Consider the following 27,697-nt stretch of genomic DNA (forward strand, 5'->3'; position numbering starts at 1 on the left):
ACTGGCTGATTTTAGCCACTGACCCTCAAACAAAACCCAGGTTGGAAACTGCCAAGTTTTTTCACTTATTGTGTGAATACACAAACATTCCCAGTGGAAAAAATGAGTGTTTATTTTGGAGACCTGATGACAACAACCTTAGTTTTGAAGGCCAGTGTGTAAATTTAGACGCAGTGAGAGTAGATCAAACTTCAGAGGACGTGCCAACAGCGGCCCAAAGTCCCAACTTTCCCCTTCCCACCTGCACAAGTGTTGAAAGAGCAGCTTTTAATTCAGCCACTCGCCTGCAGACCGCAGCCTGGGCAGCAGAAGCAGGAGGAAACCCTAACATAAGTGCATCTTAATTACCACAAGATGTTTAACGGCGCCTCAACGTCAACCAGGTTTTACGTCATCAAGGAAACCTTTACCGAGACGGCAAGAACGATACGTCCTCTCACTGCAAAAACAAAAGTAGTTTTTTGACTAGTTTCTACTGCAAATATCTCAGGACACTTAAAATCATACATATAATGTCCTTCATTTTCATGTTTATGAATCTTTTTATTAGCCTTTTGAACTGACATTGATTTTCTTCCCCACTCAAGCAGCTGATTGTTCAAGAAATGAAAATGATATTTTCTGTTGAGTCTTCATTACCCAAATAATGTATAAATAATCACAATACTTTGACCTTTTTGAATTCTACACATAAAAATAAACCAAAATGTGTAAAAACTAAAAATACTACTATAGCTAATAAATACTAAACTAAAGCTAATTAATAATAATAACTAATAACAACTAGGAATTACTTTAATTTCCTTCTATCTAAATTGAACATAGAAGCAAATTTTCAGCAAGATATATAAGTTTGACTTAAATCAACAATTCTTTAATATTGATGAAATAGTTTCACTGGCTGATTATTTAGCTGTTAAAAAGATGTCAGAGTCAAATTTATTTCTATAGTATTTTTAAAAATAGGTTTAAAACGGCACCAAAGTTCTGTACAAAAACGAACAACAGAATAAGTTGATGAAACGAGAAAGAGAGAAAAATACTACAGAAAGTAATAATAAAATAAAATAACAGTAATCAGTAAATAAAACATCACAACAGAAAAGTTACGTTATCAGGCTTCAATCAAGACATTTTTCCGGCAGTGGAACTGGAACTGGGTTGCTAGGTAACGGGGCTGGGCGTGGCTGGGGTTGCTAGGCAACGGCGCACTGCTGTTGATTATGACATAAGTAGAATATTCTACGAGTGGAACTAGAACTTTTTCATCATTATTACAGAATTATTAATTTAAAATAAGCAGCTACATTCAGTTTTATCTCAAGTGTTAGAAGGTTTATAAACTGGACCAAGAATACTTGGTCAGATTTGGTGTTTTTTTTTGCAGTGCTTGAGTCTGATCAGGCCGACCTTGTTCTGTGTCTTGAGTTTGGTTGGGATGTCACCTGTTGGTTGCCATTCCTTCCCAGTACATGCTGCCTCTGTTCCCAGTAAACTAATTACCGCAGGGGGAGTTGTCGGTAACGGTGGTAAACAAACAGCAACAGGACGGAGCGAGAACACGAGGACACTCACGCTCCACGGCGAGTTGGGCCTGCGTCCGGTCATGGAGGGTTTCACAGCTGTAGGCGCCCCGGTCCGCCGCGGCCACCTGGTGAACGGTCAGGCTGTGGGTCCGGCCCCTGTGTTTCAGGGTGTACTTGGCGCCGGGGTGGATCAGGATCCCCTGCCTCATCCACTGGACCTCCGCCGCCTCTTGACTAACCTCCACCTCCAGAGTCGCCTCACTGTACTCCTCAGCTACAACTGCCGCCATTTTCTTTGTGAACAGCGCCTGTTGCTCTTTAAACGACAAATACAGATTACAGGACAACATTTAAGTGTTTAAAGCTCCGGTAGGTAACTTTTATTTTCATAAAGAACAATATGACCTTTACATATTTGTAAGACTTGTCACCATGTTGTGACAGTTAGTTTTGAGACAGATAATTTATGGTGGAGCTGAAGAAAAACAACCAATCAGAGCCAATTAACAGAACAATTAACAGTGGAACTGGAAGCCATTTTAAATATCCCAAACAACCAAAAACAATAAATAAGATAGAAATGAAAATCTAAACACAACATAGCGCTGTCAATCAATTTCATGTACCACTGCTCAACGTGCTAATGGCGGAAAAACAACTTACCTGTACAGGAAAACCATTCATTCACTGTGATCGGTTGCTATGCTAACTAGCCTTAGCATTCTTCTTTTTTTCTCCCTCTCAGTGACAGCTACGCTGTACGTAGACCAGTTGCCATAGCAGCTGACTGACAACAGCTCCACTAATGTATCAGGATTCAACACCATTTCCCACACAATGAACAGAGGATTCAGTCTGCTACAGTTTTATGTTTTCAGACTTGATGTTTATTTTGAGATTATTATTAAGTGATCATTGTGGTAGATTAGCTACCGCTGCTATTAGCTAAGCTAACACAGCAGTGGTTGATTAGCCAATTTAAACACCTGCTCTACTGATGATCTGTCAGAGTTGGTGTGTAGGTCGCCTTTTATTTATCTTTCACATGAACCGAAACGCATCGAATTCCACAGCACATCTGAATGTTGAGGTGGTCAAAGTCAAGCTAGCATAACTGTCGCCTTTCCCTCTCCGATGCACCATGTATAAGTATATTTTAAAACTTATTTTGTTGTTAAGGAGGAGCTAAACGTTTAATTAAAGAGAAAAGCAGACAGTCTGTTGTTTATGAGACATGAGGAGCTCACCTTGGACCGTTAGCTCTGCCGCTGACTCCAGGCCCTCGGCGTCAGCCGTCACTGTGCCGCTTTCTGACACCAAGCAGCTGCTGATGCACAGCATGTGGCACAGGCCGTTACAGGAGACGGCGGTACGCTCGTTCAGAGCGACGTCCTTTCCATTCAGACGCCAAACCAAGGTGGTGTCGGCCGGTGAGACCACGCACTTAAACACGGCATCTTCCCCTTCACGGATGGTGATGTTACGCAGCTCAGCGATGAATTCCACAACACGGGGGGCTGAAAAATCATCATTAAAAATCTGTCACGTTTTCGGGTAAAAATTTACATTAAAGGGGATGTATTATACAAAATTCACATTTTTACAGTTTTGTGTTTCCAGTTGGGTTTCTACTGCTTCTGAAAACAACACAAGCTTAAAAAAATACCCACTCAGCTGTTTTTTGGCCTTATGTTGATGATTTGTTTGGTGTCTGGAAAAAGAGCCTTTAAAAAAACCCTTTGAAATGTAACATCACAAATCAGCAGAATTCTGCCCGTCACCTAGCAACCCCAGCAGAATTCTGCCCGTCACCTAGCAACCCCAGCAGAATTCCGCCCCATTACCTAGCAACCCAAGCTGAGCTCCAAAACGTTTGGCCAGCTGGTTTTACCACTGTACAATGGCTGCTGCACAACAAAAACACAAAATCTTACCAAGTATATTTGGTCTAGTTTCTAGTGCAAATATCTTAGTTCACTTGAAACAATAAGACTAACTTACAGTTAACTTTTCAGGAAGATATAGCAGTTTGTTTTAACCCAATAATTCCTTTATATTGATGGGAAAAGGACTAGTTCCACTGGCATATTATTTCACTAGTAACTGTACTTGTTCCATCAATATTAATTAATTACTGACTTAAAACAAACTCCAATGTCCTGCTGAAAAATTACTTGCAAACCAAAATGCTTGTAAGAGTTTGTGTTTTTACAGTGACGTGTTTTGTTGTTGACTTACCGTACAGAAGCCATTTCCTGCATTCTCGTTGGACGCACAGAAGGCTCAAGTAATGCTTTTCAAAGACATATGGTTGAATAATTGCAGCCATTTTTATGTGAGAGTGTAGGAGTTGAGTTGGGGGGAGCATAAACAGCAGCAGCTTATTTGGATTTAAAGTGACAGGACGCCCTAAAACAACTAAAATATTATTATCTAAGAGTCATTTTGAGCAGAAAAATGTAATGAACATGTTTTGTATGGCCTATCGATCTATTCTGACCTTTAATCACTTGAGTTTGAGGAATGAAGGTGACTTACTTTCGATGCTGACATTGGCAGCTGTTCGGTCGTCTGTGGATTCACAGACGTATTGTCCAGCGTCTTTGTCCGTCAGCTGCTGGATGGTCAGGCTTCGCTCCCGGCCTTGGGCTCGTATTGTGCAGCGGCGACTTGGCGTCATCTCCTTACCGTCTTTTAGCCACTGCACGTCTCCTTTAGGCTTGTTCACCTCACATTGCAGCGTAAGAGTTTTACCTTTCAGAGAGATCACATTCTCCAGACGTTTGACAAACTTCACCTTCATTTCTGAAAAAAAAAACAAAGGATCACAATTATAAACATTTAACAAGCAAGTCAGGGTAAAGGTCACAGCAGAAGGCGTTCTTACCTTCGACTAAAAGACTGAAATACATTTCATCCGTGCTTACGTCACAGACATATTCTCCAGAATCTGACAGCTGCAGAGGATTAATAGTGAGCTTATGAGTTTTACCCTCACTGGAGATATGAATGTTGTCCTTATTCAACAGCTGGCCGTCTTTCATCCAGCGGATATTAGCTCGTTCGCTGCTCACAACGGCACACAATGTGACGCTCTCATTCTCATAAGCTGACATGTTATTCTTTCCTTTTTTATTAAGAAACTTGGCTGGGGGATCTGAGGGAGAAAAAAAACAAGTTTCACAAAGAATTCAAACAAAAAGATATGAAGCTACAACCCCGAAACGTCTAAAATGCAACTGAAAACAATGGAATAGAATAGAATAGAATAGAAGTACTTTATTCATCCCAGCAGGGAAATTACTTCGCAGTTACAGCATAGAGACAAGACACACAACAACCACCACTGAGTAGCAGTTGTAGATAAAATAAAATAAAAATAAAATAAAATAAAATATAAAATATAAAATGCAGCAATAAGAACCAAGTTAATGCTACAGTATGTAACTTTTATAAAAAATATTTTTATTTCACATATTTTTTGAAACATTTGTTAAAAAAATGTAATTGTTTATAAAAAAATCTATGACAGTTTAGTAAAATTAATTTCCTCTCATCTCAGTGCTAACTAGAAACAACCAATCAGAGCCAGGAGGCGGGTCTTAGCGCTGCCAATCACCCTCCATTTGTGAATGCTAATGCTAGTTAGCATGTATGGAGCTAAATTAGACTCAGAAAGATTCTCAAAGTGTAGAGTAAGATTTGCAGGTGTCCAAAAAGATCTAACTAAAAGACTAAAAGGAGACGTATAAATGTACAACATGATTCATTAATGTGCAGAACACCGTGAATAAAAGCGTACCTCAACATTCACATGCGTAAACAGTTTCTCAAATGCACAAGTTGTAATAAACTATGCATACAAATCACCAAATACACGTTCACGAATTATCGGCTCGCTGCGTTTTCCACTTTTGAGACTTTCTCAGATATCCCAGAAGAAAAGCTTGAGTATCTGAGCACAATCAGACTTGTTGGAAATGTAGTATTGTTGACTTGGCCTACAGTCCAAAAACAACTATATTAAAGACTTGCAGTAAAGTTTCTGTAAGTATCGACTTTGTGAGCTGCACTGCTGAAATACACACATTTAAACGGATCTTTTTGCAAGTCTTACTGTAGCTTTGTGAACCTTTCTGAGACTAATGTAGCTCCATAAGCATAATCACAGATGACGGCAGGTAAACATTCTCCTGTAACAGGAAGTTGTTTCTCCACCATTAGAACATTTAGCAGCGAGTACATGAGATTGATTGACAGCGCTAAGCCCCTCCTCCCGGCTCTGATTGGTTGTTTTTCACCAATAGCGGTGCATTTCTTACAGTACTAGCAGCTCAGGAATTAAGTGGAGGAAATTTATTTTTTCCACAGATTTTCTGTCTTATAAACTGAAAAAACATTTTTTTGTAAAAGTTGCTGCAGCTTTAAGGGCCCAGAAGGAGCGCTCTGATTTACCCTGAACCTCCACGACTGTGACCAGCTTGTCGTCGATGGCTTCACACACATATTCTCCAGAGTCTGAGGGCTGGAGCCCGGAGAGGACGAACTTCCTCACGACGCCGTAGCTGTCGATCCGGATCCGGTCGCTCGGTTGGAGAGCCTCTCCGTTCCGGGTCCACTCTACGTCGGCGTTCGCTCTGGAAACTTCACACTCCAGGATGAGGTCGTCTCCTGTCACCATCACATGATGCTCCGGGTTCCCAGAGTTCCCAATAATCTGCACAGGAGGTTCTGAACATGAACAGTCACATTAATTAGCCTGGAGATGAACAAGGAGGCGTTACACAAATTTTAAAAGTTCAGGCTTTTGGCTTTCTCTTTTGATCAACACATCTGGTGTTCATTAATTTATTAAAATTGCGTATATACTTTTCGATAAAAGTGACCTAAATCTTTTGTTTTATTGCCCAGAATTGACAACCCCCCCCCCCCCCCCCCCCCCCAGTGTATTTGCAGTTAAAAGTTAAAGTCCTAACTGGCCGTTTTACCTGTCTGAGCCTCATGATTAATATTTTTGAAGGATAATTTTGTTTACAGAGATTTTATGATTCAATATATTTATGGTTTCAGTTGTGTTTTGATTTTTATTCCCATTTTATTTATTGTTTTTGTTTATTTTGGATATTTAAAATGTCTTCCGGTTCCAGTGTTATTTGTTCTGTAGAAATTAAAGTTTATCAATTTTTGATCATTATTATGAAAATGCTTAAAAATGAACTGAAAACGACAATATTATCATTCAGCACAATCATTTCTGGGACAATTTATCATCTAGCAAAGTTTGTAATCATTCGTTAAACCTTCAAAACCCTTTTTATGTTTTGGATCTACAAAAATAACCGACTACTTATTTTAATGCAGGGTTGTCCAAAATGAGGTACGGGGGCCATTTGTGGCCAAAATGTGTTTAAATAGTTTTTATTTTAATAAGGCAAAAGTCTGAAGCCCCTTTTATGTTTTGGACTTTTACTGACACACAGATTTAATAAAAACTGTTTATTGTTGAGGAGGTAAAACAAACAGTTTTAACTTAATGAATTTAAAGTTTGGTCATTTTGGCCCCCGGGATAAAAAGTTTGGACACCACTGGTTTAATGTATTGCAGCTAAATGTTGAGTAAGTAATAAAAAGTCACAATATTTTTTATTTTCATTTGATGACAATAATTACAGTGTTGCTCTGGTGTCAGAGGTCAGCAGGTTTACCTCTCACAGTGATGGTGAAGGCCATCTTGTCGTCTCCTGCGTAGCAGCTGTATTCTCCTGAGTCTTCCAGGCCGGCGTTGAGGACGACCAGAGACCGGAAAACGTCCTGCTCTTCGCAGCAGTATCTCTGGCTGTCGTCAATCAGCTGACCGTCTTTGTACCAGCGGACAGACGCGTTGGCGTTCGACAGCTCACACACCAGAATGATGTCATCTGAAACTAGGAACTGCTTTTCTGTCTTTGCATCAGTTTTTCCAAGGATTCTTACAGGCAAATCTGTGAATAAAACAAAGTATTGATCTGTTATTACCTTGGCTATCAATGAGAAGTCTTAGGGTGAATTCACACCAGTCCTGATTAATCCGCTTCAACTAAACTCCAATCTGTTTGTCTAGAAAGTCTGATTCGTTTGGGGAGGACTGAATGCTCATCAAACTTCTATAAACCTCGGTCTTGGTTTGGTTTAAGTGAACTCTGGATTGGTTTGAACACAAATGTGAATGCCAAACGGATCAGAAACCGCTCCAAAAGCAGGAAGTGGACTACAGCACAGGGCATTCTGGGTAAATACAACCAAACAAGAGAAATGGCTCGAGGTCTTTAGCCAAAAAGAAATCCTACAACTACTAAAACCTGACGCCTCCATTTTTGTTTGCATTTGGTGAACAAGGAAGTTGTGCTCAGTGTTTTCTTCAGAGGATTTTGATGCAGCGCCCCCACAGGCGAGGAGGTGAACAGGTTGCTCAAAGGGTTTGGTTGGTTTGACTCACCAACTGAAAATGTATAAAATGGTGCAACTTTTTCCCCAATCAAACCGAATCTACTGGACTATCAGGTGTGAAGACGTCCTTAAAGAATAGAGTCCATTTTTTCTTTTGACCAAAACTGAACATTTTCTTCATCTATTCTGCTACCATGATAAAACCAAAACCCACCCTGCACTCTGACATTGAAGTCCATCACATCGTCCTTCGCGTCACACACGTATTGCCCGGCGTCTTCCACCGTTACAGAATGAATCGTTAACTGACGAGTGACGCCATCTTCCAGGACGGTGACTTTCCTGGAGTCCTCCACTTCTTCTCCGTTCTTCTTCCAGGTCACCTCGGCGTTTGACCTGGAAACCTCGCAGTCCAGAACCAAAGTCTCACCAACCACTTTCTCAACTCTGCTCGCCATCTTCCGTGGGCGCATAAACCGCACAGGAGGTTCTGCACATTTAAAAACCCAGGAAATGTCAGAAAATGAAAATACTGAAGTGGATGTGTGATCTTTACTGTCTCTTTACCTGCTATGTTCACAAAGAACGTCACAGAATCGTCTCCGGTGTCGCACACGTATTCTGCTGAGTCTTTGACCGTCGTTTCAGGGATAATGAGCCTCCGGTAGACGCCGTCCACCTCCAGGAGGAGGTTCTCGCTTTCCTCCACCTCCAGTCCGTCTCGATACCAGCGCACCACGGCGTTGGGCCGAGAGATCTCACAGCTCAGGACCATCCGCTCCGAGGTCTGCTGACACAGCTCCATTTGGGACTGGCTCGGCGACAGAATCTGAACCGGAGGCTCTGGAAACGGATACGGACGCCTTTTCATCAATCAAGATAAAGTTGGAGCCGCCTTAAGAAATTAGTGTTTGGAAGAAAATATACCAAATATTTCTAATTCCAAGGTTGGAATTATGCAACTGGATTATCTTACTTGTTTTCTCCATTGGACAAAAACATTTTAAGGATTGTTTTGCATTAAATCAAAATAATAACGTTTATTTTGGTAACACATCATAAAAACACAAAAACTTATAAAAACACAAAAACTTATAAAAACATCAGTCACCAATTTGAGAAGCTAGTAAACATTACATTTTGATCCAAAATATTGGCAATTGATCCAGTTATTAGTAATCAAATCAACTCTAAACATTTGGGTTTTAGTCTAGATTTAAAGGATTTCAGTGTTTCGGCTGTTTTGCAGTTTTCTGGATGTTTGTTCCAGATTTGTGATGTATAAAAGCTGTATGCTGCTTCTCCATGTTTGGGAATTAGTCTAAAACATTTGATGAGGCAGAGCCTCATGGTGTATCAGGTAAGAAAGAGGCTGTATTTTCCAACGAACACACCTAGCAAAGATGTTTGACAAGCTAAAAAATAAACATGTACAATGAGAATCTTTGTTTTTCTTTATAAAATTACCTTTATTACCCATCCCTCTTACACCACAGGCTATAAAAGAGTTTACCAATTCTATTTTTTCCAGTAAGACAGAAATCTACAATTATATAATTTCCCCAGCCTGGTAAAAACCTTTGCTAGTTTTAGAAGAGGTCCGTTGTTGGTCGATATTTACACCTGAAGCCAGACTTATCCACCGATCTCATGTCCCTCAGTAAAGGTCTAAAAATCATCCACTGTCCTCTTCTGCTCGCCGCCCCACCAGGTCGTTTCCAGTCAACAACAGTCGCCCGTCTGTTGCCAACTCAGAGATTTTCTTGCTCTACTGAGCAAAATTTCAGACAGAAAAATTGGTATTGGGCGAAATCAGAATCGGGCTTCTATAAAGATTGGTAATTGGCCAGAAAAACTGCAATCAGTGCACCCTAGTTTTCCCGCTTTGCTTCGTCCAGAGGGTCTGGACTGTCGGCTATTGACAAACGATTGCTCACTGGAGGCATGGACTCTGTTGAGGTTTTAAACAACTCGATCGGATTTCATCCAATCGCTGACATTTGGCCATGATTTGACTGTGAAGGAAGCTATGAAGCTAACCAGATATTAACTAACAATCCATTCATTTTGGTCCAACTTTAATTGCTCGGTGAATAAGAGCACCAGTTTCACTTTCTTTAGGAAGATTTCTTGACAGTACTCAGACATCTAAGGTTGATCTATGCGTGACACTCCCACGCGGCGCCGCAGGGACAAATTATCTAATTTCAGCAACTCATACAGATTTTCCACACCGCAGACCTCAAACGTTTTGTAAATACTCAGACAGTTCAGAGCGTGTCTGAACTGTCTGCGGTTCAAACAACCAAATGTGAATTATTGTGGACCAGCAAGAGCTCTTTCAAGTTTGCAGAGACAGACATCTCTGGGGCTTTTTTATTTCTAAACACGCTGCCTAGTGTTGTATGGTTTCCATTAGCATCGTATGCTGCCCCCTATAGTCTATCTTTAGTATAGTGGGGATGAACTGCAGAGAACAAATGCTGCAGAAGTTGGGTCGCCCTCATTCTGCGTTCAAACATAAACCATGCCAGCTGCTTTGAGGACGAGCTGCTCTGCTATGCCACTTGGAGCAACGTAGCACAAAACTTTAAACTGAAATTCAAACAAACAAAATGCAAACTTCCAACAGCAGAATCAGAAAATTTACCCGTAATGTTAAGATGGAAGAATATGGAATCGTCGGCCGTGTCGCAGACGTATTCGCCAGAATCTTCGACTCTGCTGGAGAGGATCTTCAGTCGTCTGTATGGACCCTCGTACTTGAGCTTGATGTTCTCACTCTCCTGCAGCTTCTGGCCGTCCTTGAACCAGCCGACGGCTCCGTTGGGTCGGGACAGTTCGCAGCTCAGGATGATTTCCTCAGGGACGTGGCGGTCCAGGTGGACGTCCTCTTTGGGGTAAACTATCATCACAGGAGGCTCTGTGGATGAAAAGTGAAATAAAAACACATCAGATTTATGTTTCCTGGGAATGTGTTTCCTGAAAGGTGATTTATTACCTCTTATGTTGACCTTGAATATTAAAATGTTGTCTCCTGTGCGGCATGTGTATGCGCCAGTGTCAGACAGTTTGGCTGAATTTATAATCAGATTTCTCTTGGCGCCCTCGGCCTCCATTGATACATTAATGCTCGGTTGTATTTCGGTTCCGTCTTTGTACCACTGGACCACGCCGTCGGTTCTTGAAACTTCACACGACAGAATAAGCTGCTCTTGCTCCACAGCGGTTCGGAAAAGGTCCTTCTCCGGGATGTCGGTGAACGTTACGGGCGGCGCTGTGAGAAACAGTCAGAAAAGTTCAGTGACCATCGGAAATTCAGCAGCTTTTCTTCAGCAAATTCAGACTCACAGCACACAGTGTGAGGATCAGAGTTAATATTCCTCTACAAACCGAAACCGTTTCAGAAGCAATGCGTTGGTGTAAGAAGACGGGTGAAAACATTAAAGGTCGTGGATATTTCTACGAGCGTTGAAGCCGCAGTATGTAACTTTTATAAAGAAAATGTTTTTTTTACATATTTATTAATGTCACCTTGTTGTTTCAGTTTATGAGATAGAAAATCTGTGAAAAGATCGATTTCCCTGAGTTATTGCTGTCTGAAGAAATGCACTAAAAACGTCCAATCAGAGCCAGGAGGCGGGGCTTAGCGTTGTCAATCAAACTCAACGCTATCTCTAGTTATAGTGGGGATGAACTGCAGAGTTCTCATACAACATATAAAACATAAAACAGATTATCCATCATCAGTGGCTATGCTAACTAGCCTGAGCATTCACGACATGCTATGCTAGCAGCAGCGTAGCAGAGAGCTATACAGAGGGTGATGGACAACACTAAGCCCCGCCTCTTAGCTCTGATTGGTCATTTCTAGTTAGCACTGGAAAAACAAAAAGGAGCTTGATTTTTCCACAGATTATCTGTCTCACACCCAGTCATGTAGCAAGAAACAATAAATCAATTGATCAATTAAAATTACCTCAATAATCTCCATTGACATTGATTTATCGTTTTTCTATCAAAAACTGGATGATAAAAGTCTTCAGTCGGCTGTTTTGGTCTCTACTAAACCTTATTTTGAAGGATAATTTTCTTTACAAAGATTTCATAATTCATTTTATTTGCTATTTCTGTTGATTTGTTTATGTTGGATATCTAAAATGTCTTCCAGTTCCTGTGTTAAATGTTCACTAGAATTTAAAGTTTATTCATCTTGTATTATTATTTTTCACCAATATTACTCTTAAAAATGGTCTCAAAACGACAATATTATAGTTTAGCGACAGGTTCAACAAATATGTAAATAAATAAATGTTTGATGAAAGTTACATACTGCAGCTTTAATGGCGTCGGAATAAAATCTGTTATGGTGTAAATGAGAATGATCATGATTTGCTTTCTTACATATTAAAGGCCGTGAAGATGTCAGGAGGCGGGGCTTAGCGTTGTCAACACAACTGAAGAGTGAAAATAACTTGCCAAGATAAAGCTGAGCATATCACCTTTCACCTTGAAATCTTTATCACCGTCATCAGCCTTACATTCATACACCACAGAGCATGATGACAGGGACGACTCCATGACCAGAGCTCCCTCATCGGGCTTTGACTGGACCTCTAAGCTCGACTGTATCCCGTCCTCATACCAGCAGGTTTGGACTGCGGGGTCTGAGATCTCACCATGCACTCTGATCAGGTTTCCTGCCTCAACAGATTCGCTCCTCTCAGCCTCTGAAACAGCTGAGAATCAAACCCATGGTACAGGACTTTATGTTCACTGAGCAACAACCAGACAGCAGTCAGACCGGTGGTGCAGTGCTGGGCTAACTAAGGTCAATGTGTATCAGGAAACACAACAAGGTTGGCTGAGAGGTTAAAAGGTTATTGGAGCCAGTCCAAAGTGAGTCAGATTCTCACAAACATGTTAGTGCTTATCTTTCTGCCTGTGAAACAGCAGATTTACTTAAAATAAGCTAAAGTCTAAAGCAGCAAGACCAACGTTAAAGGCCATGAAATCCTTTAACGTTAAAAACCCAGAAAGACCTTCAGCAGAGGCGTCAGCGATTCATTTCCCAAAGGACAGCGTGAGCAATTGTACGTATCTGAGTTTCCATTACAAATGTGCGCAAAACTTTGTCTGTATTTGAAAAAACACAATTTCGCAATTACGGTGTTTACATTAAATAAGAAGTTAATTTGAAAATCTCACGTGAATAAAAGTGAAAAAAGCTTATTTATTTATTTTGATACGGCTGAAAAACAACCAGCACAAAAACTTACATTTTTCTAAATCATGTTTCCATTTAGCAAGATTATTATTGTTCTTTCAATGTGCGCAATTTTATGGTCAATTGTTGTACAATTGTCTAAACACTTTTTCCCATTTATTTGATTATGAAAATATTATGTTTTTTAGAAACATTTGAGCACCTAAATACGAGCCGCTGCACTGAAAACTGAAATTTTATTTCCATTATCTTCTTCAAATCAAATGGAGAGACATGAGCGAGTGACGTCGGCTAAATCTGCACTGCAGGAGGACTTCATATCCAGAGATCAGGGAGGAAATCAGATTTCACCTCCAAAAGTAAGGGCTTTTCAAAATAAAAGCATCACGTTTTGATTTAATGTATTTTTGATTTGCAGTTTTAAAGAGAGAAGGCAGAAGACATTTAAAGGGCTGGACGTGTCTCTGCCCAGTTGATCTTTGACTCATCGTTGACAGAAAGTCCACTCGTACGTTCAAATAGCAAAACAGTTTGAAACAATTTGAAAAGCCAACATTGAATTTTAACTTGTGTGTATTTGTTCTCACAAGGTGATTATATACTTACTTACTCAGCTGCCCTGAAAGAAGCAGCGTCTATTTTTGGTAAGTGGGATCACATTGAGCAGCAAACCACTGAAGCTTTAAATACTTCATCATGGTCAATTACTTTTATTTTGACATGGATCATTAATCATTAGTGCAGGTTATGAGAGTTGTAACTTCATTTTGCCTAAAGGTCAGGGAAGAATTAAGAGTTAGTTACTCTCACAAAGCTCAAAATACTTAGATCACCTGCAACATCCACCTTGAATTGAATATGGTTATCTGTGGCCTCACAGCTGTACAACCCAGAGTGCCTGACTTCTGCTGATTGAATCACCAGTTCCCTCAGTTTTTCACTGGTTTGGATTTCACATTCACTGGTTTCCAGAAGCCGTTCTCCGTCTTTATGCCAGTGAACTTGAGCAGCTGTCTCTGAGGCTTCACACTGCAGCTGAACTGGGCAGCCTGCTTCTACAAATTTGCTTCTTGCAACCTCTGGTAGCTTTGAGAGCCTCACAGGAGTAGCTGTGGATATTATGAGATTTGTTAAGCTTACATAGTTTTTATTTTAAAGTTGTGTGGTTCATATTTTGGTTTGCCTTAAGTGTCTGCCATACTTCATCCGAAGCTGAACGGTCGACGTGGTAACGGGACGTTTGTATTCGCACATTCTTTTCATTGATCCACTTGGGGAACAACCCTCTCACTTCTGCAAACTTTACATCCCTTTGACGGTTTGCACTGATATTTAGTTAGGATTTGTGCAAATATAAAAGGTTTCCCACAGAAAACCTACCAAGCCTGGTGGGATGGTCAATTCACCAGCAACCCACCAAGTTTTTATATTGAAAATGTTAAAAGTTTCGAAAATTTGGAGATGCATGAGCAGGCATGATAATTTTAGAAATAGTGGAATGACGGCCAGCATCAGCTATAAACCTGGCTCCAATCGTCTTTACTGTCACTGTTAGTGGTGTACAAAAAACTCTGTTTAGAATAACCAAACAAACTTAGCCTGGTGGGGGATCAAGTAAAGCCTTGTGGCCCGCCAGACTTATAATACACCAGGGGAAATCCTGGTACATAAAACCGCATCTGATAAATGTTCCTTAAAGGTATTCGTGTCTTCTGCAGAGACAGAAACCGGATAGTGGAAGTGAAGGAGCTGAAGGGAAATATGGACATTGCTGATTGGTGTCTGAGCTTCTGACCAATCCTGCAACACTTCATGCAGAACTCTGCCAAAATAGTTTGACCCAGGCCTGCTGTCGACAAGGAGAGGCAGATGACAGAGTTTACATCTACGACAATGAGAGCCGATTGTGGCACTTCGGATAAAGTATGTGCAAGCCTTAAGTGTTTGCAAAGTTTGTCCATTTATTGATGGACTTGATTAGTTTCAACTTGTGCAAAGATGTGACTTTCCCAAACTGATTATTATTACGATAGATGTGTTAGAAATAAGTTCCAGAAAGTCACCTTCAATGTCCACGTGAAAGGTCACAGCCTCATCGGCGAGACTACAGCTGTAGAGGCCAGAATCAGAGACCTTCGCTGAGTGAATGATTAACTTCCTAAGGGTGCCGTCTCTTTTCATATCAAGGCCTGTTTTGGAGAAAAGCTCCACCTCGTCTTTAAACCAAGAAACCTGAGCAGCAGGGTCTGACACCTCACACTGCAGGAATATTGGAGAACCAATTCTAATCAGCTTGTATTTTTCTGAAAATGGGGTTGCCATAATCCTTGGTGATTGGCCTACAAGAGGAGAATGACAAAGGCATAAACAAGGGATGAATTCACAAACACCAGACAAAGCACTCATTTCAGCCAGTCACTCTTTCAAGACCATTTGAGGCAAAGTACACTTGCACCATGCAGACTAAGCAATCCCTTCACAGACACATCAATATGCAATCACCTTTTATGTCCACTTTAAAGGTAATGCTGTCCTCTGATGTCGAGCATTCATAGATACCAGCATGAATGCTTTCAGCTGATGGGATGATTAGGGTCCTTGTCAGACCATCTGATTTAATTTCCACTTTGTCCCAAGACCCAAGTTTCATCCCGTCTTTGTACCAGTCGACATGAGCCAAGGGATCATGAGAAAGTTCACAGCTAAGGGCAAGAGGTTTTCCCTCTTCGACGGATCTGTTCCTGTCCTTCTCTTGCAGCTTTGAGAACTTCACAGGTAGTCCTACAGTTTTGGGATATTCCAAAAGGAAAGAGTAAATATTCAACTTAATTAATGCAATTTATTGAAGTAACACAAGAACTTTTGAAACACTAGACTTTATCTTAAGTTTATCGACACAGCTAGCACAAGACAAACATATGTCACAAAGCACATTGGACATAACAAATATTCAACAGAAAGACAAAAACCAACGTGTCTAGAAGAGAAAAACCAAGAACGTGACATCTCCAACGTCACACTTCGTTCACAACAGAGATTAGAGGTAAGTTGCAAACAAGAACATGTTTTATGCTTACCGTTTTCTTCCATGTGTTTAGTATGTCAAAGAATAAGAAACAAGAAATGCAACCTCTTTAATACAGCAGATATTCATACTCAGAAACTGTAAGGAGAACGGCAGAGATATTAGGAAAGTAAAGCTCTTGAATTATTGTGTTAAGGTTTTGAAGGTATTTAATTTGGAAATATCACTGTGATTGGATGTAACAGGGACCAAACAATGTGAGGGAATCTTCCTTTGTGTATTAAAGAAGCAAAATATTAAAACAATTTTATGTTAAGTGATAAAACTCCGTTAAGATAAGCACTCAGTGTTAGTGCTTTGCAAGACACTAGAAGCACTGTCAGGTGTTTTGTGCGTCACCTTTTACTTCCACAGAGAACTGGATGTCATCATCCTTTGACTCGCACCGGTACACACCAGTATGAACTCGCTCAGCGGATGGCACAACCAGACTTCTCAGATTTCCCTGTGACTGGATGGCTACTCCACTTTGAGCTAGGAGCTTTCTTCCATCCTTGTACCAACTGACTTGTCCAGAGGGGTCTGACAGCGCGCATCGCAGCGCTATGGGAGAGCCAGCTACTACTGTCATTTTCTGGTCAGCCTCAGATAAAGCTGCAAATGTCAGAGGAGGAGCTGCAGGATTGAATGTAGAATAAAATTAGTCAATAAGGTGCACTGATCTGATTGAATGACAAGATTCCCCTTTACCATCAACATGTGTAGTGCATTATATCAAACTAAAAGTAATAATCTCATAAATTGGTAACTACTAACAAAACAGTAAGGTAATATCATGTCTTTATCAAATTAGCTGACATCCATCCATCTTTTCCACTGACTTTTCATGTCAGGTAATGGAGGTAACATCCGTCTCCCTGGCAGGCCAGATGAAATGTTTCATCCCTCCATCTTATTCCTGGTCTGCCCAAAGGTCTCCTGCTAGCATGACATGACCAGAAAACCTCCAATCAGGCACCTGAAAAGCATCCCAACCAGATGTCCCAGGGCCAGAAGGTGTGCAGGATAAGCAGCTCCTTTTAAAGCACTCTACTGATGTAAACTGTGATTGTTATGTCTAAGATTGAGCAATCCTCACCCTTAGGACCAACGCTCATCTCTGAACCCACTGCTCAGACTTAGACCAGTGAGGCAGTTCCTCCTGGTCATGCTTGTTGACTTCATCAAGGTCCAGAGAGGCTTTTAAATTATTAGAAATCCCTGGGTGCTTTGACACGGCACACCGCCAAGCATGCCTCCTTGCCCTAAAGTTACAAATATTCTTATTTGGGTCCAGAACTTTGTGTCAACATCTGGGCAATCAAGAGAGGCAGGAATGTTGTAGTCTGGCAGCATCTGGACCGTCTGACATCAGATTAGATATGTTACTGAACTGGACTTAAGACATTATGATTTGGAAGGACATAGCCAATAATTTGGGAGTAAAAGTTTGCTTTAAAAAGTGACAGAAACGTGTTAATGTGTCACAAGAAGTGGTATCTTACAGAGTTGTCTCTACTTGAGATCATTGTATTCTGGCACTGAATTAGAACAACAACATGAAACCAAATACAAAACAATGAATGGATTAATATACTGAGAATACTGTCAGGCAATTTTCTGATTATTCCTCTGATAATTACATGATATTACCTAATGAGCTACATTATCATCAAACTTTCACTAAACTGTTCAGCTGTTTTGACTGATATGTAATGTAAATTATAATGTACACCTGGAAATCTTTTTAATTAATATTAGTAACCTTTTTGTTGGACACGTGTTTCTCAATTCTAGTCCTCCAGGTTCTCTGCCCTGCATGTTTTAGGTATTTCCCTTCTGACTTCACTCAGATTAACAGGCTTCTGCAGGACTTGATGGTACGCAGAGGAGGTCATGCAGTTATTTGGATCAGGTGTTGTGGCAAAGAGACACATCTGAAACATGCAGGGAAAGTGTTTCCTGAGGACCGGAACTGAGAAACACTGTAGTAAGCAGACAGCAAGCTTGTAAAAGTCAGGAACAGTGATTTAGGAAAAGTTTTAAGCCAGTGGCCCCAAATATTTGCCGTGGTAATGAACTACAACCTAACCCCCTCAAGTATTCTCACTGAATACTTGAGCACCTCTCTAAAAGTGCTTGTATTGGCCTATTTTAATGCTTCAGGCACCAAATACATGTTAAAATGTGATAATACACATAATGGAGCCCATCTTGGTGCTACCGCCCGCGATCTTCCTTATCTTCATTCTTGTGGGTTTAGACAATCAATGCCAAGGAAAATGAATGCAACTCCTAGATTGTCTGCTTGGCAAACACCAGCCGATAGTGTGCCAACTAGCTTTGTGTCGAGGTATTTCAGCTTCCAAAGCTCTATTTTCTTTGAAATCTCTAAGATACGCCCCACAGAAAATCTTTGCAAATGGAATTACGTTGCCAAATACTGAACCGCAAATAGGCAGGGATCCACTGTGTTTTCTCTAATAGTCACTGCTAAACAATTCATCTGGTTCAGAATAATATTTCTGTTACAGGTTGGTGTGTCTGTTCCAGACTGAACGAAGCTTGGTTTTTCAGTTCGTATTATGTGCCATATTTGTATAATTTTACAGATAACAAAAGCTCTCAGGAACAAATTAAGAAAAAATTTTATGTTCTCTCATTCAAATTTGCATAATAAATGAATGATCACCTTTCACATCCACATAAAACTGCACTGCATCATGTGATGTCTTGCAGATGTAAATTCCTGCATGAGACGGCATCGCGGATTGGAAAGCCAGCGTTCTCACGGAGCCCTCTGTGAGCAGGTTTTGCCCAGATTCTTCAGATAGTTTTACTCCATCCTTAACCCAAGTTACTGGAGCGTTGGGATCTGATATCTCACATCGTAGCTCAATGGGTTCACCAACTTCAACAGCCTTGTTCCTTTCAGCCTCTTGAAGAGTTTTGATTCTCACTGGCAGAGTTGGGGATGCTTGAGGTAACATCAAGAGAGAGTGTCATCACTATAATGACTATAACAAAGTATTTGTTATAATGTTTCAAGAGCAAAGGATCAAAAATTAGTCTTGCCAAAAATATTCTGACGTTAAAGAAAATTCAAAGATACGTTCATCGATATTAGTCATTGAAACAGAACAGTTCTTTGGTTAGACTTTAGCTAGCCATTTAGAGTTAGGTTTTATAACTTAAATGTATATTATTTTCTTTGTTTCTATAATTTCCTCTAGATCACCCGAGCTCAGAGTATTTAACTACTAAAGTTTTAGTATAGACAAAGTCAGGTGAGTAAATGCAAAGTTTTCAAAATGTCAAAGATTGCAAAAAGCAATCTTGGGCTTACACAATGTCAACATTGTGTCCATCTATTGCTGGTTTAATGCTAACCATTGAAATCACCTTCAACAGCCACCTTATTAGCAGTGACATTGTCACTCCAGTCACTGTCATGTGTTCTTGACAGATAATTCCTCTCTGACTGGGATTGTGTCGATGTCTTCTTGAAGTCATAAAGGTCTGGAAAGCAAATGGTAGAACTTTCTCCACGGTGGTTTGACTGGTCCATTTGGTCCTCTGCGGGCTCCAGGTTCTCGTGATGATTTTGTTGGACCATTTTTTCCTTATTTGACAGACATAGCAACTCTGGAAGGTTGGATACAGTCTGTCCAGTGCAATTAAATTTGTCCAATTTGGCAAATGTATTTGACGTAATATGTTCAGAATGGAAAACTTCTGCCTCGTTATTTGGACACAAACCTGAGGATAACAAATCCTCTGACAATGCAACTGATGACTGTTTGGCTCGGTTTAGCTCCTCTGGCTGGTGAGTTGATGTCCTTAAACAGTCGTTTGGCCTTAAAAAGAGGACGTTCCCAGACGGCGAGCGATCTAGGAGCTTTTCAGGAAGAGCAGCTGGTATTTGTATGGACCCATAGTCTCTGTCTGACTGGACAGTAGTTGTCTGTGTGGATTTTGAGCCCTCCTCTGGTGTTACAGTTGAACCTTTTAAGAGCTCAAACCATTCCTCCTGCTGATGAGGACCAGTTTCTAAGGCTGCACAAAACTTGTCAGGTTGGTCTGTTGAAGCCTGTATGGTGTTTGATGCTCTCCCCGTCAAGGTTTTTATAGTCTTATGGAGGTTACCTGGCTTTAGTTGATTGGTTATTTTCTTTTCAAAGTGGTTTATCTGCATTGACGGGACAGGATCCTCCAAGTTAAATTCAGTTTGTATTGGCCTAAAGTGGGATTTCATGGTGCTGCAGTGAGATGTGAATCCATATGTTGGCTGAGAGGTTGGTGAATACTCAACGTGAACTTCATCTCCCTCATTTCCGGTGAAGGTGCCAGAATTGCATTGTGGGGACGTCTGGGTATCTTGGTCAGAATAAGCCTCTTCCGTAGACTTGTTCCTTTCTTGGCCAGAAGAGAGCCTTGGCGATGTAGCTATAAGCATTGTGGTGTACACAGAGAAAGGTTTTCAGTTGTTGGTGTTCTCATTATTTCTTCTCACAACATATTTTACAGCAGTGGGGGTTAGCATGAAGTTATGGGATAATCCATTGCAAAGACAATCAAGAAGATCGACCAGGATTGGTCTTAAAGTAAACAACATGTCTCCCTTACAATGCCTCCTGTCATGCCATCAATACTAATCCCTTTAAATCTAAAAAAGGGAATTATTTAGTTCTCTTAGGAAAAGACTTCGTTGTCATTGCAACAGGCAGAGGTTCAGGGCAGCAATGTGAATGACAGGATCTTGAGATGAATAGGACAACAGATGGACTTTAAGAGTTGCAAGTTGTAAGCAAAGATGACTGTTAAAATGAAGAATGAAGTGACAAACACAACACAGAGATTAGTAAGAAAAGCAACTACACATCTACACAAAAACACGTCTTTGATTAAGAGCCGAAAATATCAGTAAAATGAGCTAATATCAGGGATGAAAGTGTGATAAAAAGCTGTTTTCTAAAGGAAAAAAGATTTACAGATGGCTCACATGACTGAGCTAGCAGTGAAATACACCACTACAGTTAGTGGCATTTATGGGCTGGATTAACATGGATGACTGATTTTAAAAGATCAAATCACCTTTGACTTCCACAGAGTATTGGGCTGATGCATCAGCTACCTCACCAACCAGGTCACGCGAGTGACACTGCTCTGCTGTTCGGACAAAGCCAAAGAGAAAACAATGAGGTGGGTGAAAGCTTCACGCATGTAACTAAATTCTTGAGTCTTAAATGTGCAGAGACACCACCTTTCACGTCCTCTCTTAACGGCACGCCATCAGACGCGTCACAGCCGAACCCGCCATCGTCAGACAAGTGTTGGGGCACAAGGGCCAAGATCTGGCTGTGCTCTTCGGTGCCGGGTTCTCTTTTAGGATAAATCTGGGTTCCGTCTTTGTACCAGCAAGCTTTAGCAATGGGATCTGAAATCTCAAATTGCTGAACAATTGGATATTGCTCTTCGGTTGGCCTGGTCTTCTCGTCAGGGTCAAGTACATATGTTGGAGGGGACACTACAAACAATCATTAGGGAATAAGTTCAGTGCATACCGTCCTTATTTCTACCTAAAGACAGTCTTTCAAAGATGCATACAGAGAATTGGAACTACATATGCATATATATAACATTTGCAAATGAGAAAAATCACCTTGATTTACTACTATTAATTTGGCCACATCATCTGCTGTTGCACAATAGTATGCTCCAGAGTTTGAAGGATGAGTTGGTTCAATAACAAGGGTCTCCTTGATGTTTCCCATTTCAAAACCAAATTGTCTGCTTGAATAGGTTTGTGAATCTCTTGGCCATGACACCTGGCCTGCAGGGTCTGAGCTTTCACCGACTGGTTCAATTGGACGGGTTGCTTCGAGCGTCTGCAACCCTCCAACCTCCCGGTAGGGCGGCAATGTTGGAGCTAAAGATAGTGATTCAAAATATAACTGGACTGAAGAAAGGCTGAGCTTTGGACGAATCTATCAAATCTAAAACTCAATGAAAAACAGCTTTGCTTTTACATACTAAACACAAATCTTCATTCTGTAAGTAGAGATTATTTTACAACACCTTTCGGACACACACCTTTAGACACAGCATCACATAAACAGGTACAGAAATGCATATAAATGTTAGTCATGTCTACTGTCTATGAAGCTTTAGGATTTGCTGTAATAGTGAAACAACTGTAAAAAAAATATATCACCTTTATCATCCACAGAGACGTGGACAGTGGCCTCAGTGGTTTGGCAGCAGTATTGCCCTGAGGGCAAAAGCTCAGGGGGTGGGATAACGGGTCCCGGCGGCGTGCCATTACTTTGTATACCCCAACCCTTTTGCGGGTCGAGCTTTTTACCATCTTTATTCCAGCAGACCGGGGCAGTGGAGGCTGCAACCTCACATTCCACCTTCAAAGGACTGCCCACTTCAAGGGACCCGCCTCTCTCAGCGTCAAAGATAGTAGAGTATGTCACAGGTAGAGCTATCATTGGGAATTCAGGACAACTAAATAAACCCAAGGCTGTGGAAACACACACCTTTCAAACAGATAACTACTGTGCAGAAGATAAAAAGAGCTTTGGAGACGTTGAGTTGAGAAAAAGCCACAGCAGTTACACAGCAAGTGACAATAAACAATCGTTAACATTTCTGTTCGGTTGTGCGAATGAAGCAGCCATCAAACCACATAGTTCTTAAGCAGGGATAGTTAGTGGCACCCTGAGAGAGGAGGTGGTGGTTACGATATCAACACTTAAGAAAGGAAGTGAAAAGTCACCTTTGATCTCCACTTGAAATTCCACGGTATCATCGTCAGTGGCGCATCTGTATACACCAGAGTGAGACACCTCTGCCGACTGAATAACTAAGGTTCTTGTGTTGCCCACTGAATGAATTTCTAATCCAGAGCTGGAAATGAGCTTCATTTCTTCCTTGAACCAGCAAACCTGGGCCTCAGGATCCGACACCACACACTGGAGAACTATAGGGCTGCCAGCTTCGATCAACTTGATCTTCATATCCTCAGGAATAGCTGAGAACTTCATAGGTGGAGCTACAGATATGTTTAAAATTTATGACAACCTTCAGTCAACCTCATGTTAGCCATTTAGGTTATTATTTATAATCTAATTCCAGACAGCTTAATTGCTAACAGGCTGAAGGATAAAATGTTGCTGCACATTCAATGGCAAGAAGAGTAAAACATCAGACAACACACAACAGTATCATAAGAGTTAGTTGCATTGCTGAAAAGGAGCTTGTTAATGTTTCACATGTTGAGGATCAAGGAATCACCTGTGATCTCCACACTGAAGGTGACAGCGTCGCCCTTTGTCTTGCAGCAGTACAAGCCGGAGTGAGCGACTTCTGCTGAATGGACGACCAGTTTTCTCCATAAGCCTTCGGCTTTAACATCGACTCCGGTTTGAGGGTGGAGCTTTGATCCATCTTTGTACCAGTAGACTTGAGCAGAGGGATCTGAGAGCTCACACTGTAAAACAAACGGCCCGCCTGCTTGGATGCTTTTGCTCCTTTCACCATCTGGAATTGCGGAAAACCTCACAGGTGGAGCTATGGAGATTGAGACATAATCGGTTGGGTTGTGGAAGCTTTAGAAAAGGATATCTTGTTTCTATAAACCCCTTACACAAGATCCCACCCCTATCTCCCTGATGTAGGGCAAAGAACTGCTAGCTAACAATGAGTAGCATTGGTTTTAGCTATTAGGTTATCTACATGGTACGCTAAATCTTAACGCTGCGAGTTATATGTAAAAGAAAAAGGGATGCAGTGCTTTGCTACTAATTACCAACAAGTTGTCACGTCATTGTCAAAATTCCCTCTCCCTCAATTTTAAGAAAAAAAAATTGAAAAGGAGGTAAGTAGTTCAGTTATGCTAGCCCGACTTTGACAACCTTAACACGTAGGTGTGTTGCAGAAATCTGTGTTTCGTTTCAGTTAAACACTTTTAAAAAAGGCGACCTAAAACATCAACACTGACAGATCATCCGTAGAACAGATGTTTAAATGAACTAATCTACCGTGTTAGCTTAGCTAATAGCAGCGGTAGCTAACCTACCACAGACATCACTTACTAATAATCGTAAAATAAACATAAAAATGTAATACACTGAATGCTCTGTTCTGTGTGTGGGAATTGTTTGAGTGTTTTTTGGTGTTGAATCCTGAAACATGTACTTGTGTTGTCAACAGTTGCTATGTCAAAGAGTCAGCGTGTCGTGTAGACAACGCAGAGAGTGAGAAAAAGAGGTTTTGAGTTTTTCTTCAATGGTTTTCCTTTGCTGTGGCGTCCTGCAGTAAATCAATAATACCTACATCCCCAGGCTTCAATTAATTAATTGGATAGGAAGTAAAAGAATCGTGTTTTTGCCCTCCAGCGTTCTGCGGGTGTTTGTGATTTCCAGAAGTAAACAATAACATGCAAGGAGTCTATATGTTATATAAGAGTACATAAGAAAGAAACAGTAGGTTGTAAAAATGAAACAAAAAATGTAGATTTTATAAAAGACATCTCAACAGAAATTACAGCCTCTTACCCTCGACTTCCACGTTGAACCTGATTACATCGTCAATGGCATCACAGCAGTAAACTCCTGAATGCGAGAAGTCTGCAGACTGGATGACAATTCGTCTCATTGTTCCCTCGGACTGAATGTGAAGACCTTCTATAGTTTGTAACTCGACGCCGTTCTTGTACCAGTGCACCGGAGCAGCAGGATCAGAGAGCTCACAGTAGAGCACAATGGGGTTGCCAACTTCCACAAACTTGTTTCGATCCATTTCAGACAGATGTGAAAATTTCACAAGTGGAGCTGTAGATTTTAGGAAAAAACATTTTTGTTATTACCAACTGTTTACATGTAAATTAATTCATTTCCTCTTTATTTTTAGATTGTTCCAGTTCTGAAAGCCTCTATAATGCTCTTCCTGTTGTTGTTCCTTTACATTTCCACATAAATCATGGTTTTTACTGGTGCATTCACACCAGCCCTGTTTAGTCCGCTATAATCGAATTGTAGTTTGTTTGCCTAGAAAGTTTGGTTCGTTTGGAGTTGTGTGAATGCTAATCGAACTCTGATGGCAACCAAAAAAACAAACTCTGGTCTGCCTACAAACCTCGGTTTCAGTTCTGCTGAAGTGAACTCTGGTGCCGTTTGAATTCATAAGTCAACACCAAGCAGACTGGTGACTGCTCCAAAAGCAGGAAGTGGACTACAGCGCAGGGCATTCTGGGTAAATATAACCACTAGCCTAGCGTTAGCGGGAGAAATGGCTCGTGATCTTTTGTAAAAGGCAAAAGAAGAAATCTACTAAAATCTGATGCCACTTGATTTTTGTTTACATTTTGAAGGAAGTTGTGCTCAGTGTCTTCAGAGGTTTTGCATCGTTTCCTTCAGTGGTTCTAGGTGCAGCGCCCCCACAGGCGAGGAGGGCAACAAGTTGCTCAAAGGGTTTATTGGTTTGACTCAGAGCAGAGAGAAAGAACCACAGCAGCTGGAAATAAAACAAAAGTTGCAGTTTTGCCAATTGAACTGAGTGTAGAAGAGTCAAACTCTCCTGAAATATACCCCGTCCCTCGAATCTCACTCTTTGACTTTACTGTCTCTTAAATTTAACCTTTTTTGAATTTTCGAATACCCATCAGGCCTGTTCCTTCAATCGTTCATTAACTATCATTTCCAGGTTACCTTTTGGCCTCTGTGGAGTCTTACCACAGTCTTTAATGCTATAAGGTTATAAAATAAATTATGCATACCTTGAATGTACAGAGCGGCAGAATCTCGGATGCCATAGGCAATGAATGTAATCTCCGCTCCGTTGTCTGCATCGCGTACTCCTCGGATACGAAGAGACTGGTGTGTCCTTGACCGGCGGAGGGAATAACGCTCATCGTCTTGAAGCTGAGTACCATTTAGGAACCACGTACCAATCACCGAAGCAGAAAGCTCGATGGTGAAAAGAGCATCTTGTCCCTCTGGCACCAAGGCGTCCTGTAAAGGAGCTTGAATTCTGGCGACAGGAACTGCAAACAAAAATGACTTTATTACAACACTTTTTAACAATCAGTGAAAGAAGGGTTGGTTATTGTAGCTGGATTACCTAGATGAACAGTTCTGGGGAACTCAACATTGTTGCTTTTTCCGTATTTATTTACACTACAAATGCGAAAGCGATAATCTGCTTCACATGGGACACTGTCACCGAGGATCTCCACTGAGGTTGCAGAGTCAGTGGTCAGACACTGCAGCCACTCCTGCGAACCAGTGCCTACTTCCTGTCGCTCAAGCACATAACCAGACGGAGGGTTCTTCCGAGAATCCGGAGCGGAAACCCACGAGAGGAGAGCGGCGTTGGCGCGCTCCGTGTTGATCTGAACTCCTACCGGACAACTTGGAGGACAATGTCGGGCCGCTAGAAACAAAACAGTAAGGTTTTATAAACCATAAAGCTGGTAAATGTTGGGCTTTTCAAAGCTTAATGCAGTAAGTACTGGAACAAACCTTTCACTCTTAACTGAGATGAAGTCTTGGACCGGCCAACGAGGAAGGTCACAAGGCCAGAGTCTTGGGGCATCGTGTTGACAAAAACCAGGATGTGAGTTCGACCAAAGGACTTCAGGATGGTCTGATGCGTTTCACGCAGCTCAATGCCATCTTTGTACCAATGTATGTCCATCTCTTCTTTTTCCACTTCAACACAAAAGGCGGCATTTTCACCTTCCAACACATCCACTTTCCTTGGAAGCTTTCGCAAAATTGTACCTGCAAGAAAAATACGTTTTATCAAACAAACAGTCATCTGGGAATGAAGAAGCGACACCAAGGTATCCCTCTGCACAGTGATACTCTCCAGAGACTCCCAGGCATTCCCTGAGAAGAGCAAAACATTTCAGATAATAAATATTCCAGGTGTTTCTTTCTAGACTGGTTTCTTTGGATTTACGTAAATCTGCGTTGGTGGCATAAACAACTGAACTGTAAATCCTCTGTAGAGCTTAAAACTAATCACATTCTGGAATATTCTACTAAAGATTTGGGTGCCAAAAGGTGAAGGTGCTAGCATCTCCAAAACAATCTTCCTAAACCAGGTGATTTACAGACATTATACCTGTCTTATGGGATTTATCTGTTGGAAATTATTGGGAAATTCTGGACTTAAACAAACTCTGAAGCTACAGTTATATATATATATATATATACCGTAGAGAGCACTGTATTCTACTGGAATGCCATTGGTTGATAACAGAGCCACTTGGTTTCATAAGTACCTTGGAAAACCATTTCTACTCAAAGGGCAGCTTCATGTTATGCTTCAGTTTAAACAAGCCAGGATACGTCTACGAGCTAACATGGTTAAAACATGGTTGGTAGTTTTTTTCTGCAGAAAATCATTCACAGATGATATTTCACCAGTTCTGTCCATTTT

The 27,697-nt window shown here is 41.0% G+C and overlaps 1 protein-coding gene across 11 annotated transcripts in view; it reads right to left on the reverse strand.

The window, feature by feature from the left end:
* LOC102236993 (obscurin-like protein 1) overlaps positions 1–27,697 on the reverse strand; it is a 48,267-nt gene that overhangs the window by 10,919 nt on the left and 9,651 nt on the right. The window contains exons 5-31 of one of the 11 annotated variants that reach the window (XM_023336752.1): positions 26,773–27,033; positions 26,372–26,683; positions 26,028–26,294; positions 24,808–25,083; positions 23,546–23,821; positions 23,028–23,303; positions 22,458–22,733; positions 21,906–22,172; positions 21,507–21,770; positions 21,338–21,412; positions 19,646–20,689; positions 18,936–19,220; positions 16,604–16,879; positions 15,682–15,960; positions 15,243–15,518; positions 14,013–14,288; positions 12,455–12,691; positions 10,954–11,229; positions 10,603–10,875; positions 8,520–8,795; positions 8,167–8,442; positions 7,232–7,507; positions 5,982–6,257; positions 4,414–4,683; positions 4,065–4,331; positions 2,774–3,043; positions 1,576–1,842 (exon numbers count right to left, since the gene is read on the reverse strand). In XM_023336752.1, coding sequence (XP_023192520.1) covers positions 1,576–1,842; positions 2,774–3,043; positions 4,065–4,331; positions 4,414–4,683; positions 5,982–6,257; positions 7,232–7,507; positions 8,167–8,442; positions 8,520–8,795; positions 10,603–10,875; positions 10,954–11,229; positions 12,455–12,691; positions 14,013–14,288; positions 15,243–15,518; positions 15,682–15,960; positions 16,604–16,879; positions 18,936–19,220; positions 19,646–20,689; positions 21,338–21,412; positions 21,507–21,770; positions 21,906–22,172; positions 22,458–22,733; positions 23,028–23,303; positions 23,546–23,821; positions 24,808–25,083; positions 26,028–26,294; positions 26,372–26,683; positions 26,773–27,033 — 7,950 coding nt within the window. The remainder of the gene's footprint in view (positions 1–1,575; positions 1,843–2,773; positions 3,044–4,064; positions 4,332–4,413; positions 4,684–5,981; positions 6,258–7,231; positions 7,508–8,166; positions 8,443–8,519; positions 8,796–10,602; positions 10,876–10,953; positions 11,230–12,454; positions 12,692–14,012; positions 14,289–15,242; positions 15,519–15,681; positions 15,961–16,603; positions 16,880–18,935; positions 19,221–19,645; positions 20,690–21,337; positions 21,413–21,506; positions 21,771–21,905; positions 22,173–22,457; positions 22,734–23,027; positions 23,304–23,545; positions 23,822–24,807; positions 25,084–26,027; positions 26,295–26,371; positions 26,684–26,772; positions 27,034–27,697) is intronic. The other 10 variants (XM_023336753.1, XM_023336755.1, XM_023336757.1 and 7 more) reach the window with 10 other exon arrangements.

The sequence above is a fragment of the Xiphophorus maculatus genome, chromosome 7 (assembly GCF_002775205.1).
Source record: "Xiphophorus maculatus strain JP 163 A chromosome 7, X_maculatus-5.0-male, whole genome shotgun sequence".
Classification (NCBI taxonomy): domain Eukaryota; kingdom Metazoa; phylum Chordata; class Actinopteri; order Cyprinodontiformes; family Poeciliidae; genus Xiphophorus; species Xiphophorus maculatus.